General features: G+C 46.7%; 2 protein-coding genes across 13 annotated transcripts; one reads left to right on the top strand and one right to left on the bottom strand.

Moving 5' to 3' along the window:
• The first annotated feature begins 1,183 nt into the window (after positions 1-1,183).
• Positions 1,184-4,013, top strand: LOC119118450 (inactive serine protease 35-like). Its single transcript, XM_037245517.1, has 2 exons — positions 1,184-1,310; positions 1,562-4,013. The coding sequence occupies exon 2, from the start codon at positions 1,566-1,568 to the stop codon at positions 2,805-2,807; it is 1,242 nt and encodes a 413-aa protein (XP_037101412.1). The 5' UTR covers positions 1,184-1,310; positions 1,562-1,565; the 3' UTR covers positions 2,808-4,013.
• Positions 3,054-16,690, bottom strand: snap91b (synaptosome associated protein 91b). Of its 12 annotated transcripts, XM_037245513.1 has the most exons (24): positions 16,036-16,690; positions 12,354-12,496; positions 12,204-12,279; positions 11,916-12,018; positions 11,752-11,845; positions 11,570-11,681; positions 11,383-11,489; positions 11,244-11,285; positions 10,671-10,744; positions 10,483-10,488; positions 9,832-9,844; positions 9,622-9,752; positions 9,354-9,427; positions 9,226-9,240; positions 8,522-8,701; positions 7,931-8,047; positions 7,342-7,536; positions 6,524-6,616; positions 6,163-6,234; positions 5,321-5,407; positions 5,136-5,197; positions 4,364-4,435; positions 4,185-4,283; positions 3,054-4,071 (listed from the first exon to the last, which is right to left on the bottom strand). In XM_037245513.1, the coding sequence occupies exons 1-23, from the start codon at positions 16,163-16,165 to the stop codon at positions 4,197-4,199; spliced, it is 2,085 nt and encodes a 694-aa protein (XP_037101408.1). In that variant the 5' UTR covers positions 16,166-16,690; the 3' UTR covers positions 3,054-4,071; positions 4,185-4,196. The 12 variants fall into 12 exon arrangements, with proteins under 12 accessions (XP_037101408.1, XP_037101397.1, XP_037101396.1 ...); XM_037245502.1 differs by lacking the exons at positions 6,524-6,616; positions 7,342-7,536 and adding an exon at positions 4,678-4,731 and having other exon boundaries at positions 16,036-16,686; XM_037245501.1 differs by lacking the exons at positions 6,524-6,616; positions 7,342-7,536 and adding an exon at positions 4,678-4,731 and having other exon boundaries at positions 4,179-4,283; positions 16,036-16,165.
• Between the last annotated feature and the right edge of the window lie 322 nt (positions 16,691-17,012).

Genomic DNA, 17,012 nt, shown 5'->3' with positions numbered 1-17,012 from the left:
ACGTTTTTTTGGCTTTAGCTACGAGCAAAGAAACCGCATAAGAAGCCTTCAGGGCTTTGGCTGATGTAGTGGAGGCTTTTCGCATTGTGTCTTGGGATGACTTGAAGTCAGAATGTTTCCTCCTGAAGAACTCCGGTGGCTTACCAAATTGGCATCCGTGTTTTGTGGTGAGATGCCGCTGGAGATGTGCCGGCTTCATGCTAGAGTTGGCTAATTTCTCCCCGCAAAAAAAGCACAGCGCTTTGGGTGGGTTACAACTTGTGGACGTAAATCCCATCAAACAATAGTCTTCCATGTACTGTCGGTACTTCGTCGGCTCTGGCTTTGACTTCATTTTTACTTGTTTCTCCGTGTTTTCAACAGCAGCATCGCTGCTACGCTTTAGCCACATCTCCATGTTACAGTGCGTCATCAAGGCAACCGCAGGTGACTGCTATTGGTTTGTGGAGAGTCCGTTTATTAAGGATTAAAATTGAATACTGAATATAAAACATTTGTATTTCATCAAACTTTTTATAACTAATTCTCAAGACAATCAGGCTTACTGTTTGTTTGTTTTTTTCTTTTAATACCGGTATATATTTTTGTAAAGTCTCACGTACCCCCTGGAGTACCTCCACGTACCCCCAGGGGTACGCGTACCCCTATTTGAGAACCACTGCTGTAGACAACCGCCGGACAATGTAAACTGTTCATATGACCTAACAAGCATCTTTTTTCCCCAAACAAGCATTTCTCATTTGTTCCACTGGACGCCCTCCAACCAAAACATTTATTCAGTGTCTTCATTAATTTGGTTTCCTGTGAGTGAAACTCTCCCAGCGAGACAACAGTCAATCCCAAGATACGATAACAAAACACAAGTTAGAAGGAGATATGAATCAAGCTCAAACATATTATTAAAATCCAAGCGTGCAATAAATTATTTTAAAATGTATTTTAATTGTTTACTCATAAGTTGAACTTTTCTCCAGCCAACCTGGCTTATTATATGCAGGTGTAAGCATGAATGGGAATTTTTTAGATTGAAAAGTTATTAAAGATTCAAAGACCCTGATGAATAAATTCAAATGAATGGTTGACACCCCCCCCCCCCCCCAATCATCATTTGTCTGCATGTGGCTCCACTATGTGATGTCCTACCCCCCTCCGCCTCCGCAGTGGGATGGAGAGTAGAGTACAAATCTGTGAGGCTCCCCGCACAAAAGATTTGAAGGCTCTGGAAAAGATGGGACATCTGGACCGGGCGGCTTTGTAATCCGAAGAAGAATTTTACTGGAAGTGTTTTAGGCATTTTTGTCATATTTCAGGTGAGTTTTAACTTTGTCTTCTTTGCTTTTATCATTATTATTTTATTTTAGAATCCTGCATGATAATTCCTGGATGAGTAATGTTAGTTATGTTATTTGCTAATGGGACCTTTTGTAACGTAATAGATGAATTGATCAGATGCTGTTACAAAATGTTCTTTTTGGCGCCATCTGCTGCTGTTGCTCATTTGACATCAACGTTAAATTAATAATCTTGATATTACTTGACAACTTCATCTTCTGTTTTGAAGAGCCATGGGCCTCCTGGAGCTTCTTTGTCTGCTGCTCTACATGGCTGACGCTAGCAGCGATGTGCACAAGTGGATCGAGCAGAAGCTCCCGGTGCTGACAGAGAGGAAAACTGAACTTCAAGAGAAACCTCTCTTCAGAGGACCAAAAGGGGATGCGAAGGGAGGCAAAGCTCAGAGACTCTGCGGTATTGAGTGTCAAAGTGGCCTCCCACCCTTAAACCCGAGCGAGCAAGAGAGGATTCTGGGATACGAGACGATGCGCGACAACGGAACGTGCACGCGCACCGACGTCACCTTGCAGGGTTTGAATGCCACAGGAGCGGCCCCGTGCATTTCGTTGCCGACCCGCGGGAAACGGCAGGTTTACGGCGCCGACGGTCGCTTCGTCATCTCTGACTGGCATTACGCCACCAACTACCCTTTCGCCGCGGCGGTGCGCCTCTCCGCGGGCTGCTCCGGGGTGCTGGTTTCCCCCAGGCACGTGCTCACGGCGGCAAACTGCATCCATGATGGCAGTTACTATCTGGAGAACGTGAAAAGTCTGAAAGTAGGAGTGCTGCAACTTAAAAACAAAAGGAGGAGGCGGAGGCCGAGGGCCGCAAGAAGAAACAGACAAAAAGAAGAGATGACGCATGGAGAGATGAATAGAACTGATGCAGGAAGAGACGACAGGAGGACTTGGCAGGTGGGAATCGGTCGCACCGGAAGGCAGCCTGTATTCCGCTGGATACGAGTCAAACAAACTCACATCCCTCAAGGATGGATCCGCTCGAAGAACTCCACCAACTCCGTGGCCCCGGACTACGACTACGCCCTCCTGGAACTGAAACGAGCTGTCAAGCAGAAGAAGTTCATGGAGATCGGCGTGGCGCCCCGCACCTCCCCCCCGACCCGGATCCACTTCTCGGGCTACGACGAAGACGAAAGCCCGCTGGCCACCCGCAGGGGAGAGAAGGTGGTCTACCGCTTTTGCTTGGTGGTGAAGGAGTCCGACGATCTGATGTACCAGCGCAGCGACGCTCGGCCGGGCGCTGACGGGGCGGGGGTTTACGTCCGTCTGAGACAAGGGGGCGGGAAAGGGAAGTGGCGGAGGAGAGTGATCGGCGTGTTCTTGGGTCACCGGTGGGTGGAAGTTGACGAAGGTGAGCAGCGGGACTTCAACGTGGCGGTGAGGATCACCCCCGCCAAATATGCGCAAATCTGCCACTGGATCCACGGAGACCCCAGCCACTGCAAGACTCTTTGAAATTCAAACGTTGCTAAAAAGTCCAACCATTTACGACCGCGAAATTCTGACAGATAATGTGACACGCCGTGAGGGTCGTTTGGGTGATTTGTATTTTATTGCATCTCATCGCAGGACTTGCATGCAGGTTAAAGAAGAGTGGGGGGGGGGTAAATATTAGGGCAGAACATCATCAATTCAAAGTCCCTCTCCCCAGCCTCCAAGAAATGCAATCTTCATATTACTGAACATAATCTATCCGCATTGTCTATGTGAATGTCATTCTTGCTTTTATTTTATTTTTTTCTTTCAACATGTAATTGTCACAATGGATTAAGTTACAGTCACTTTTGGAAATAAACAACACATAACATCTAGCGTATACGTGAGTGCTTTACACGCCGCTTCCCAATCAGCAAATGTACCTGATGCCAACCAATTGCATGCACAAATGCAAGTAACTTCAATATTATTTCGTCCCCAGCCACTCGACACCAGCAGAGGGCGTCACGTCAAACAGCCAGCAATTATTTTAAATGAATACTGCCTCTACAAAACTGACAGGTATGTTTTTTGTTGTTTGTTTACATCTACATGCTCCCCCCCCCCCCAAGATATGTAACTAAAATATATGGTATTTTGTCTTCAAAATAAAGAAAATAAGTCATCTATCATTAAAATGCATGTTAATTTGTGCACAGATCTCGGCACGTTTCCGTAGAATCCCAAAGTAATAATAAAACCGTGGATGACGTTGCATGTTTTTCACGACCAATAGGGAGCGTGAGTGGCGAAGCTTGACATACTTGAAGGTACAACCATCACACACACACACACACACGTAGCTCGGTATTAGCTGGGACGACGGGGAGTTAGCTCAGTATTAGTTGGGACGATGAAGGAGGCGGGTTGGCCAGTCAAGATACACACACCAAAACACAGTCCACATTGAACAACACGCTCCTCGTCTGGCAGATGCGCAGGGAAACCACCAGACCATTGCATTCAAGTCCAGAATAATTTTCCATATGCATTCTTTTTTTGTTGTTCTTTTTCTTTGCCCCTCCCCCCTAGCTGTAATATATTAAGTAGAGTTTAACACTGATTTACACCCACACACACCCACACACACGTAAAACTATGTGTTCTGTATCTAGGGTTCACATTTACAGTTGTGCTACAACAGTACATCATGGGGGCGGAGGTATGGGGGGGTCTTCGAGGGGTTGCGGCCTCTAGATGGGGGGGGGGGGGGGGGAGTGCAGACATCCGAAGCGCCAAACACCTGTAACGACAAGTTCAAACACAGTTCAGAAATAATATTCGGCTCTCGATAGTCTCTAAAAAAATTAGCTGGATTTCATATCTAGGTGTGTGTAGACGACAGTATACCTTTACCTATGTGTCTGCCTACATGAAGTCCTTGATGTTAAGGTCATCCAGAGCGTTCCTGGGCGGGGGAGGCTTTCTGGGGCTCTGGGTCATTCCAGGAGACATCTGCATACACACACGCCCCGCTCACAATCAGCAATGGCGTCAAGCAGACTTTATCTGGACGGATCTAGGAGCTGGGTTACCGGGGCATTGGCGGCGGGGAAGCCCGGTCTAACCAAATGCATCATGGGAGCTCCGGCACCCGGTGCCCCGGGCTTTTCAACAAGACACACACAACAGGCGACGCTAAGACACCGGCGCCGCATTTAAACTGGGGCGAAGTCATTCGTGGCTAGCCTATACTAGAGAACATATTCGAACAACAATACAAAATGGCAGACAACAAATATAGTAGCTACTGATTCGAACAGAGCCTGACTGTGTGTGTGACACCTAAAAAGGGGGTTGGGGGAAATCAGCGTCCAACAGCATTACTGGACTGGACTTGTGCTCTTACCATGCTGTAGCCTGGGTGAATCCCCATAAATAGAGGACCACCCATGGGTGCTGGCTAGAGGTGTAGAGGGGAGGGAGAGGAGGCGGAGTTGGGGTCACTACATGTAAGACAAAAACAATGACAGACGCACAGCAACGAAAAGTGACACACAACACAAACTTAAAACTGTAATATGTGTCAGTATTCTTAATCTTTACTAGCATTAGCATGTTAGCATGCAAATGCCATGCCTTTTTGCTTTATTTTTACATTTATTTTTTTACCAGCTGTCCATCATTTGGCCTTTTCATCACTCAAGCACATACATCAGCCTCAAAATGATTTGTGAAGTCATGTGGTGTTTTTTTTCTGTTTGCTTCTCTTTAGTGGGTGACGGTGAGCCAGATGAAGGCAACGCGGCTCGGTCCCGCCATGCGGCTCCACGCCATGCTCACACGTAAGACACAGACAACATTTACCATGGGGGCACCCCAGCTGGGGGGAGCTACCTGAGGAGCCGCTGGAGATCCCATCGTCAGATCTGACTCAGCAAGAAAGAGCAAAAGACACAATGAGGTAATGCAAAAAGATTTTTTGTCGTCTTTAACGCACCACACACAACCTTGAGATACGACAATGCTATGACTCAAAAAGGACTACTTACTACTCGCCATGTTAGCCATGGAGGTGTCAACATCACCCGTCTGGGGGGTCAGGGTGGGCTTCATTACCTCTCCTAAGCCACCAAAAGCTACAGGGAGGGGGGAGGATTGCAGGGGGGAGGGATGGGATATAGAGACATTAGCCAGTCTTGCAACACGCTACAGTACGATTCGGGTGTCGCCATGACAACCCATTACTGTTGCCAGGACGACAGAGGGAGGAGAGCTTTTAAGGGGAATTGAAGTGACACACTAAAATGTGTGGATGCCTACAGCAAACAAAACAAACATTACAGACTATACAAATTGTTGTAATGTTTTGAGGATTTATACATTCACACTGGCTGCATCCGTTTGTCTGTGTACATTATGTGTCTAATTGTCTCCGTCTGCGTAGTTTGTATGCACGTGTGTTCCTTAATTTTATAATTATTTCCTAATTATGTTTTTGTGTTTATGCCTGTGTGTTTACAGGGGGGAGGCCAACAAGGCTCTCCGGCACCGCAATGCAGCACTAGCACGGCCGCGCGTCAAGAGAAGCGAGGGCAGGAAACTCACCGAGTCAAACGGCAGGAAGCAAGCAATGAGCCAGCCCGAGAGTCACAGGCAGGAGAGACGAGCGAAGCAGGGGAGAGAACAAAATGAGAGCCGGCGAGGGAGAGCCAAAAGTAAGAAAAACTGGAGGTGATGAAATGAGACAAAAAAGGCCTCGAAGCTACACACTTGTTTGTGTTCTGGTTACCATGGTGACCAGGTGCTTAATTGACAAGGAATTCCCAATGATGCAGCTTTCCATCCCCAATGTGTCATATATCCATGAAATGAGATGCACCGGTTCTTTTACCTGAGATGAGTTCTGCTCCAGGGGTGGCGACAGCGGCTGCTGGTGCATCTCCTCCTCCTCCTCCAGTGGACTCTGTCGGTTCAACCGAACAGAGCCACACAAAACGTCATATCCATCGCAGCATTGAGGAAGAGGAAATGTCAGCCTGCGTGACTCACACTATGTATTTCCAACAAATGAGTGTTAGACAGGGCCGATGGTGATAGACACTCAAAATTTTTCTTCGAATGAGTAAGCCAGCTTCAAAATCTATTTTGCCATTAATAGGCGATACACACAATGTATTGGGGGGAGAAAAAAAAAAGAAACTCATTGAGCCTCACTCTTAAGTTTGACATCTCCATCGTGTGAAGCTACCCACCACAAAACAGGCTCAGGATGTCTCTGCTGTCAGTTTTGGGTGGGGGCGCAGAGGAACAGATGGGTGAGATGGATGAGGAGTCGAATAAATCCGCTAGGGGGGGGTGAGGGAGGGAGTTGTGGAATGACATTCACATTATACAATCATCCCGATACACACCGTATTTATGTAGTTTGTAGAACATGCTCAAGAGCAAAGTGCTATCATTAAAAATAATTCATTCATCTTTTCAAGGCCACCATGTAACACAGCAAAGCAGGAAGTGAGAGCACACCAGAGGAGACGGCACGTGCGTAAAGGAGGGGTACCTGCCGAAAACAAGTCAACTGCGGGCGTGGCATCTGCCTGGGTGTCTACCGTCGGTGCAAAGAAGGCTACAAACACAGCCAAAATGCTCAAACGTAACAGCAGGCAAGTCGAGTTCTTCCTTGAGTCCTTGCATTCATTCATCATTCAGCCAGTTGCAGTGGCGGGCAGTGCATTTGCTAATCGGGCCTTCCAAACCTGACTCTTAGTATAAAATATAATATAATATATTGCATCACAAGTGTAGAAACTATCAATAATTAACACCACAAATAACCATGCTGAGGCACAATGTTGAATTGATTGGAGAAGCTTCATTTTATCGAACAACCACCACAAGTGCATTGGCGCTATCTTGTGGCGAATTTATGAACAATTCCATGGAGCAAATCAGAATCTGAATTTAGCTTGTCAATTTAGGTGAGTGTTTGCACCACCCGCCTCTGAATTCAGGCAACAACTTGCATTACAAGAGCCGAGTAACACACACACGCACACGTCCGACATTTTACCGCTGAAAAGATCGGTGGTAGCTATTGGCGCCGAAACGGTCGCCGTGGTGATGGTGGTGCTGGAAGTGGAGGTGAAGATCGACGATGGGGAAGGGGAGGGCACCACCGAGCTAAAACACGAGTTGCCCACATCGAAAAGGTCGAGACCCAAAGATGCTGCGGCCGTAGTGCCCCCGTCCGAGGGCGCAAAGGGGTCTTGTAAGAAGTGATGGGGTGGAAATGCGGATGTGATTTTAGTGATGTCAGATGTAAAAAAAAAAAAAAAACAACAACACAAAATGGAGGTCATAAAATCTGAGATGAAGCAAAACCAATGGCAACACCCCACTTGACGAGACTGCAAAAGTAGATCCGACTTGCCACCTGCCTGTATCCTTTTGTTACACGGACGTGTGAAGACGAGAGTGGGAAGTGCATTGTCTTCCGTCTCCATGGCAACAAGGGAAGCACAGACTGCAGCATTGTTAAATTAACCCTCAACGCTTTCGGGACAATTGCTTGGAAACACTTTGTGGGCTCTTGCTAGCCATAACATATTGACGGCTTCCTACCCCAATCAGCCAATCAAACATAACATTGAGTCACCCACCGGCTCCAGCTGCAGCTCCGGTGACAGGGGCGGTGGGTGTCGCTGCGGTTCCACCCTCAGCTGCCGCGGCGGAGGCCTCGGTGGTGGCGGCGTCCGCGGCGGGCGTGGCGAAGGCATCTGAGGTTATCCCCCCACACGAAAAGAGAAAACAGAAAACCAAATGAGATGCAGAAGAGAGGAAAGAAAGACAAAAGCAGCTTCTGGCCTCGGACACAAAGGTGGACAGACGATTGGGAGCACAGACGGGGAGGCAATCTCACATTACGAGACAAACAGTAGTGGCTCCGGACGCGGTGATGCCACGGGGCAAGTTTGATAGACGGACGGGCAGCGAAAAGCAGGTCTATCATTTTACGTGTCTATGAAAAGCGTTTGAAAAGTGATTTTTAGATTACAGCCTGTGAATTTGAGCTACTTACTCACAAGAAAGCTAGTTGAGGACAAATACGGGCTGTAATTGAAATATGTCTGCGCATGCATCTAAGCGTGGCATCACATCACTAGACGGGTTCTTGTGGGGGGGGGGGGGGGGGATGAGCTTCCCTGAGAGGATGTCAAGTAGGCAACCCTGCTCGGTGGAAGCCCACTAACCTCCTAACAGATCCATATTGGTGGCGCCAGGGGAGGTGGCGGCCGCCGTGCTACTGTGAGGAGCTAGAGGGACTCCAGCTTCTGGCGCGGCGGGGGCAGGCGTGGAGTCGGCGGCGGCAGGGGAGGGGGCGGCGGCCTCTGCAGCCAGAGCGGGCTCGGCTAGCAAGGAATCGCCCATTTCTGAGGAAAGGGGTGAAGGGGTTGTGCGAGGGGGGGTTGCAGACCCCAAATAAAGTAAAGCCACCCCATGTTGAGCGGGTAGAAAATTCAAATAAAGCCCAATTAAGCAAAGCAAAATTCCAGTCAACAATTTTCCAAAGGAGTTGACCCCGTTGTTGTAAACCAAGTTCAGACAATGGAGGATGTGGAGGGAGAAGGAAGAAAGAGACACAAGAACAAGACCACTGAGACTAAAAACGATCGTTAGAGGAGACAAACAAGGAAGTCAGCGAGACACATTGAGAGTCGAATGGGACCCGGAACACAATAAAAAAACATTGGCAGAACATTTAGACTTGAACAGCGGCGGGCCGTGCTTTTGGTACCTGGGACTTACTCAATGAAATAAATATCGCAACAATCAGGAGATGAATAGAATAAACTACTGCGAATAAATAACGTTGCTTCTGATTGTGTTTCAGCCAGGAAAGCCCCGACTTGAAAAACAGAAGCACCACGTGCAAAATAAGGATGAAAACACTCACCTGATCCGAGAAGGTCTGTGGAAAGAACAACACAATTCGTCAATTTTTTTTTTTAACTACTACTTAATAATCTGCCATTCCTTAAATTCAGTCTTTTAGTTTTCAGAGTGACCATGGTGGGCTCTTACCTCCCCAGGACGTGGGGCCTGCGGATGCTGCTGGCGGGCCAGAAGAGGACAGAGGATCCAGGTCCAACAAGGAACTGGATTAAAAGTAAAAATGTTTTTGTACCTGGCTGTGAGCGTTGTTTGTAAGTCTTGCTGCACCATGTGTGTTAAACTAGAAGTCGTAGGAAGGTGTAGAATCACTAACATTTATGCTAATTTCTGCTAGCCCATGTATGGCATTTTGCCTTACATGTTAGCATTAAGCTCAAGGAATGAAGCTGCTACGTACTCTTCCGCTGGCTCGGGTGCAGCCGGAGCGGCAGCGGCCGCGCTCTCCCCAGGTGGAGGCTGCAGTGCCGGGACGGCGTTTGACGATTTGGCCGGAGTCGAAGTCGGAGACACGTTGTTTGTGGGAGAACCCTGCGACGTACGCAATCACGCTTGTGGTCAGACACAAGGATGAAGCAAAAGTAGAAATCAGTAGAAATGTGCGGCTTACCTTAGTCGGAGACCTAATAGAATCAAATGAAAAAAGGGAAAGCACTTAGTGTGAAAAACGCACTTCAGTAACAAAATTATAAATGGGATGAATGCTACAATTCAAAACTTGATCATGTGACCATATGAAGGGTTCATCCCAATGTCAATAATTTGGTTTTGTGCTCAAATGAATAAACTTCTTCATATTTTGCAGGCTGGTCTGGAAGAATTTAGTCGGATTTTATATGCTGTATATTATTTAGAACATGCAAAATAATTCACATAAATTTTAATTGTGAATACATTTTGAATAAATCAACCCATTGGGATCATTAAAATTTTTTAAAATATTGTATAAATGTACTGCAATATTTGTATAAATATAGTGCATTGAATGGAAAACAGGTTAAATCTTTTGACTAAATTCTTGCGAGACCACATTGCATTATGATTCATATGGCACTCTCTTATCGCATGTGTGTCTTGTAGACTTCACACATGCGGTCAAAACAACACCAACAGTCTTGTCAGGTGGGCTACTAATTTCATATCTATTCCCACGGGATCACCTGCTTGGTTCCCATGTGAATAAAAAAAACAAAAAAAACAAATAGAGTAACAATCAAAGAGGTCGAGGTTGCTGAACCCCAAAGCCAATATTTATGCTCACCCTTCACTGGTGATCCCAAATGAACGAAACGGGGGATAAAAGATAGCAAGGATTAAAGGAAAATTAAAGACAGCCATCAAGCCTCATTGGTTCTTTCATAGATGGACACTTCCTGAGCCAGGGCTCAAAAACTATTTTGCAAGCTTTTTTGGGACATTTTCATGAACGGACATGAAAGCGCAACTTACCCCTTCTTGCCACCCTTGACGTCCTCCAGGCCATTCATGTGCGTTTCCAGAGACTCCAGGATACTGCTGGGGGCCTAACGCATGGAAACGACACATAAAAAATAAATGAAATAACTGATTGTGAAGGCTCTGGGGAGATTTGATTGCCATAGCAACACATCTGATTGGACAAAAAAAGAATCCTACATCCACACACAGCAGTCAAAACACAAAATATTAGAAATTAGCTTTTAACGTCCCGCCGCTGAAAACAACGTCCAACTACCGTGACATGTTTTTTTTTAAGACTACAAACACACCAGCCAGTGTGTGTCTGGCTCGTGTGTCAAACGCGATTAGGCCCAGCATGCTGACACGCCATCCTGCGAGCAGGCACTCGGCCATCGCTACGGTTACCGGCTCCTCCTCTGGAGGTTTAAACGGACAGTCGTCGTCGTCCGAGTCTGCCAGGTCCACCACCACGTTGGGGTGGAGACACTGGGAGAGGAGGGAGGGGAGGGGAGGGTGGGTGGGATCAAGGTGGCGGGTGAGAAGTGGCAAGTGTCTACATACATGCGCTTCGGAGTAACTTACATAGTTAATGTCGGGGATGTCATTTTTGTCAACTCCAACGGTCTGAAGAAAGAAAAAAAGTTTTGTTATATCATCAGTGTAGCCGTGTTGCTGCACCGTTTGTGTTCAAATAGTTCACCCGTGGCATGTTAGCAAATACCTCCGCCAGCTTCATGAACTCCCCGATTTTAGTCACCCGGGTCAGGAACCTCTTGTAGATCTCCAACGCTTCCTTACAGTCGCTCTTTTTCATCTTGAAATATTTCTCTGTATCAAAACAAAATAGTCACGATCGTGGAATTTGCACACACTCGGTCGGGTTGTTTTTGTCTCGTTTCCAAACGAACCCAACATGTTGATGATGCCATCGTTGTAGGATGCAAAGAGCTTGACCAAGTCCTTGAAGAGCAGCAAGAAAGCGGCGTTGATGATGCCGTTGTTCAGCTCCTTAGGATGAACCTGACACCAAACGGGTAAGACAAAAATAATTACTAAAAGCCGCCAAAGACGTGAAATCGTAGCAACTCACGTCAAACTCCAGAAGCGTGTCGATCTGAGTCTGCAAGACGGGCATGCCCTTCAATAGCTTCTCCGTGGTCATGGTCCTCATCACCCCCTCGGCCCTGCTCGGCAAACACACTTGAAATCAAGTCGGCGCATTGAAAGAGGGCGCGGTCGCCGACGCCGTCGTACCCTTTCTTAACTCGAGTGAAGTCGAAAGCCATCTGGCGGTAGGCGAAGGCTTTTTCATTCAGGTAGCGGCCGTACCGTCTGATGAACGTGGACATGTCGTAGCCTTTGAAAGAGAGGCGAGAATTTCAATGACTTGTTTCTAAAGAAAACTGTTTTTCACCGTTTTCCTATTCCTGACTTTTGGGGGCGTGGCTAAAACACCTTTGGCTACTTTAGCGTCAGCGCATAATGCATAGAACAAATCTGGATAAATGGTGTTTCACTGTTGCCCAAACATGTTCTTTTTACCATTCGAGCCAGTTTTGTCGATGAAGTTGCTGAGGTTAAAGAGCGAAGTCCTGGAGGCCAAGTACTGGATGAACCTCTGCAAAGGAAAGGAGAGCATTTCAAAAGCAGCACAGAGTTTTGCGTAAAGGACGCGGACAAAGGTGTACCTACCTCATTGCCGTGCACGCACATGTGGTGGGTGGTGACCAGGGCCTTGAAGACCACCACCCAGCTGGCGTTGGTGGCCCGCTCGAAAAGCGTGTCGGCCATCTGCGGGATGTTCACGTTGGTGGTGTTGGTGGCTGACACCAGGTCTGCAAAGGCGAAAAGATTTTCATTTGATGCCTCGATAGTGCTCCCTACAAAGTCAGCAAAATTACAAATGATGTGACTTTTGAATGTTGTGTCTGGCAAGTACATATGAGCATCTCGAAGGCCGTGACATTGACGTCAGCAAAAAGGCGAGCATCAAGTATTGGCTTTGTTGATGGAAGTGGCCGAAGGCCGTTCGACAGAGCGGACCTTGGCCTCGCCAAAAATAGATCAGCCCACTCAAGTGGAGACCGGCAACACAGTTTGGAGACAGAGTGGCCACTAAAATTGTCATTAGTTTTTTCTAGGGCACCCGCACGTCACTGCTCGCATATTTCCATGTCGTCCCTGTTGACATGTTGCACATGCAACATGGCTGACACCCGCCGTCCAGCGCAAGCAATGGCCGCTTAAGTACCGTATTTTCCGCCCTAAAAGGCGCACCTAAAAACCTAAAATTTTCTCAAAAGCCGACAGTGCGCCTTATAGGCCAGTGCGCCTTATATATGGATCAACTGATGAATTTGTTGATCCATACTGGTTGTACACAGTGCTCTGACAAAATGTTTCAGTACGTTTTAGTACGACTAGTAAATTACAAGGTCGCATCGCTTCCCAGCATTACGGCAACTGTAGTCAGGGGGCGTCACCGAATAGCTGTTGTACCCGCGAGGCTATTTCATGTCAAAATAGGCTGCTCTGTTAATGTTTCGAGTAAATCTACGGATCGATATGGAAGGGAAACATAGGTAAGTAGTACCAATGCGTCAGATCGAACTTTAGTCAGTTCCGATCATTTTATAGGAGATCGTTTGAGAAACGCGATTGTTTACACTTTGCTGAGGCTCATGGGAGATTGCGAGCTGAGGCTCGTGAGACTTTGCGGATGGCTAATGCTATTGCGATAGCTGCTATACGTACCAGGCTATTTCATGTCAAAATAGGCTGCTCTGTTAATGTTTCGAGTAAATCTACGGATCGATATGGAAGGGAAACATAGGTAAGTAGTACCAATGCGTTAGATCGAACTTTAGTCAGTTCCGATCATTTTATAGGAGATCGTTTGAGAAACGCGATTGTTTACACTTCGCTGAGGCTCATGGGAGATTGCGAGCTGAGGCTCGTGAGACTTTGCGGATGGCTAATGCTATTGCGATAGCTGCTATACGTACCAGGCTATTTCATGTCAAAATAGGCTGCTCTGTTAATGTTTCGAGTAAATCTACGGATCGATATGGAAGGGAAACATAGGTAAGTAGTACCAATGCGTTAGATCGAACTTTAGTCAGTTCCGATCATTTTATAGGAGATCGTTTGAGAAACGCGATTGTTTACACTTTGCTGAGGCTCATGGGAGATTGCGAGCTGAGGCTCGTGAGACTTTGCGGATGGCTAATGCTATTGCGATAGCTGCTATACGTACCAGGCTATTTCATGTCAAAATAGGCTGCTCTGTTAATGTTTCGAGTAAATCTACGGATCGATATGGAAGGGAAACATAGGTAAGTAGTACCAATGCGTTAGATCAAACTTTAGTCAGTTCCGATCATTTTATAGGAGATCGTTTGAGAAACGCGATTGTTTACACTTTGCTGAGGCTCATGGGAGATTGCGAGCTGAGGCTCGTGAGACTTTGCGGATGGCTAATGCTATTGCGATAGCTGCTATACGTACCAGGCTATTTCATGTCAAAATAGGCTGCTCTGTTAATGTTTCGAGTAAATCTACGGATCGATATGGAAGGGAAACATAGGTAAGTAGTACCAATGCGTTAGATCGAACTTTAGTCAGTTCTGATCATTTTATAGGAGATCGTTTGAGAAACGCGATTGTTTACAGAGGGCTCGTTGGTTATTGGCTAGTGGATGCATACCGCAACCCTAGTCAACCTCAGTTTGATGCAGTATAGCTTCTATTTTATGCGCCTTATAATCCGGTGTGCCTTATATATGGACAAAGTTTTAAAATGGGCCGTTCATTGAAGGTGCGCCTTATAACCCGGTGCGCCTTTTAGGGCGGAAAATACGGTAATCTCATAACAAGTGTTCCTTCAACACTCGCTCATACGCCGCCGGTCACCTTAAACGTTTTACCAAATTGTCACTTGTAGTAAACAAACACGGATAATAAACTTGCTAATGAAGATTGACTTGAGCTATAGAAAGACTCTTACGATAATCCGCCGCTTCTAAGAATGATCTGCGAGCTCCCTGTTGGGCAGGCCGCTTCAATGGGTAGACCGGCACGCTCCATTGAGAAGCCAATCGTACAAGAGATGAGTCCCCAAAATAAGACTTGGGAGTGACTCAAGCGCGTCACCACGGCGCTGTTCTAGCCACAGCCCAAAAAATAATAATACATAACGGTGAAAAACAGATCAACGCTACTGCTCCACAATTCCGTTCGACATTGTTCTGTCTTTGCACGTGTTCCTCCATTATCTTTAAACATAGAGACTATTTAGGAACACGTCTCTATATTCGCTCTCCGGGTTCTCTTAACAATGTACATCTGAATGCGTGTGTCGTCATGGCAACAAGTGATCCTACAGAGTTCTTATTAGCAAGATAGCATCACGCCGGTCAGTGCAAGACAAACGGAAATTGTGTAGTGATGGTGCTGAGCCTGGCGATTTTTAGGTTCAGTTTGAAGATGTGGCAAGAAAAGCAATCCAACATTGTCGCCTTTTGCAGTGTAAATAATGCAGGGCAGCATTGGCCGATGAGTGAATTATTCACAAGGGGAGCGGATCACAATGGAAGACGCGAGAGCACAAGTGGCAGTAAAGATCAGAGCAAAAAAACTCCACGCACACACATCATGTCTGTCCTGCCAGGCCAAAATTGGGGGGCAATTTTCATCAAAACTTTTTCCAACACTGGTGTGATCCATAACAACCTGACTAATAAAAAAAAATCTTAAGGGGTAGGGTAAGAAAGAACAAATCTAAAAAAATTCAAACTGACATTAAAAGTACCCTTAACAAACTTGAGATGTTCTCGTGGGCTTTCCGTGACAAAGCAGTTTTTTTGTGAAAATTACTATTATTATTATGGAAATAGTTTGTTTACTTACATACAGCACAACAGTACGCAGAGAAAATACACGTAATAAATACAGATTGGTTCTTTACAGTCTTAAATTGAGCTACAATCTTGGCCTCGCATCAAATTAAACCCGTAAATCAGTCAACTAGTGCAGATGCTACAAGCTAATTGCTAACATGCCCGCCTGCATGCAATGCTGACTTTTTATTTGTCTCCATGACGACAAGGACATGATGTGTGTTTATGTAGTTGTGCTGCCCTGAGCCTTAGCCATTGTGCCTGCTAAATCATCCTTACTGGTTCTTCGCCACATTTGCGTGCGCACGCCCGCATGCAGCAAAAGGGCCTGCCTGCCTGCCTGCCTGCCTGCCTGCCTGCCTGCCTGCCTGACTGACTGCCTGACTGCCTGCCTGACTGACTGACTGCCTGCCTGCCTGCCTGCCTGCCTGCCTGCCTGTCTGACTGCCTGACTAAACGGGGCACGCAATACTCACACTCCAGGTGCTTCTTCTTGGGCGCCATCACTTCGTGCGTTGTAGCCTTACACACGGCCCTGGCCATGTCCGAACCCGTCAGCTGGTACTGGGCCGCAGCGATGCGGTCCGTGAGCGTCTGACCCGACATTTGGACCCCCTTATCTGGAATGCTTAATAAAAAATAAAAAATAAAAATAAAAAAATCGATCTAGCTGTACAGCAAACGAGCCTGTGACCTTCTCCCTGTATAGATGGAAAAACAGCCCCAAGATGATTGATGGGTCATCGAACGGAGCTTTTTAAGGGATAAAAAGAGCTTTTGCCGGCTTGAATATACGCGATGTACGCTTTTCAGCACCGTGGACAGCTCAGGAGTCTCTTGGTTACGTAACAAGCCGCTCTTCCCTAGCCTTGCAATCGTTCCAAACAACACGCGCAATCTTTCCTTTTTGGATTGAAATCAACGCTCCATAAGTGCGTTATCCGCTTCGGATTATTCCTTCCAATCGTCCAAAATGTGCGGCGCTTTTCTGCGGCATCGAATGCGCAAAAAAAAAAATGGAGGCGGAGGAGGAGCAAAGAAGCCACGACGGAAATCCCTATGCACCTTCCCTTACGCTCATTTATTTATTCTCTCAGTATGGCCCACCCGCCAGAGGGTACTTGGACATGGGTTGTTGACACACGGACCAGCCTGTCTCTTAAAGGGGAGGACACACGAGTGACAAGCCAACAGGCTTATCCATCCGGCCATTTATTATCTGCAGCAATTTTTCCTCACAAAGGATCAATAAATCACCATCACGTGGGTTCAGCACGACTGAATCGAACCTAACATCAGAGATATTGTCAACATACTGGTCCGAAAATGAAGTTGCTAGCACATAGGTTTGCACGATGCACGAGAAGTGTCCACAAATACGACTGGTTCATTGATTTTTTCGTTTTAAAATAGACACCATAATTAAAATACACCTCGATTATATCGTTTGTTG

This window comes from Syngnathus acus, chromosome 24, assembly GCF_901709675.1.
Source record: "Syngnathus acus chromosome 24, fSynAcu1.2, whole genome shotgun sequence".
In the NCBI taxonomy this organism is placed as follows: Eukaryota; Metazoa; Chordata; class Actinopteri; order Syngnathiformes; family Syngnathidae; genus Syngnathus; species Syngnathus acus.
This window is presented reverse-complemented; position numbering and strand designations above follow the sequence as displayed.

Excerpts from the sequence above, each read along its gene's own strand:
- LOC119118450 (XM_037245517.1), top strand. The coding sequence starts at position 1,566 with ATGGGCCTCCTGGAGCTTCTTTGTCTGCTGCTCTACATGGCTGACGCT.
- snap91b (XM_037245513.1), bottom strand. The coding sequence starts at position 16,165 with ATGTCGGGTCAGACGCTCACGGACCGCATCGCTGCGGCCCAGTACCAG. Across the intron at positions 6,617-7,341 it reads TACCACCGATCTTTTCAGCG|CGGATTTATTCGACTCCTCA; the intron begins GTAAAATGTCGG and ends ACCCCCCCCTAG. Across the intron at positions 4,284-4,363 it reads TCCCCGCCGCCAATGCCCCG|ATGTCTCCTGGAATGACCCA; the intron begins GTAACCCAGCTC and ends GTGTGTATGCAG.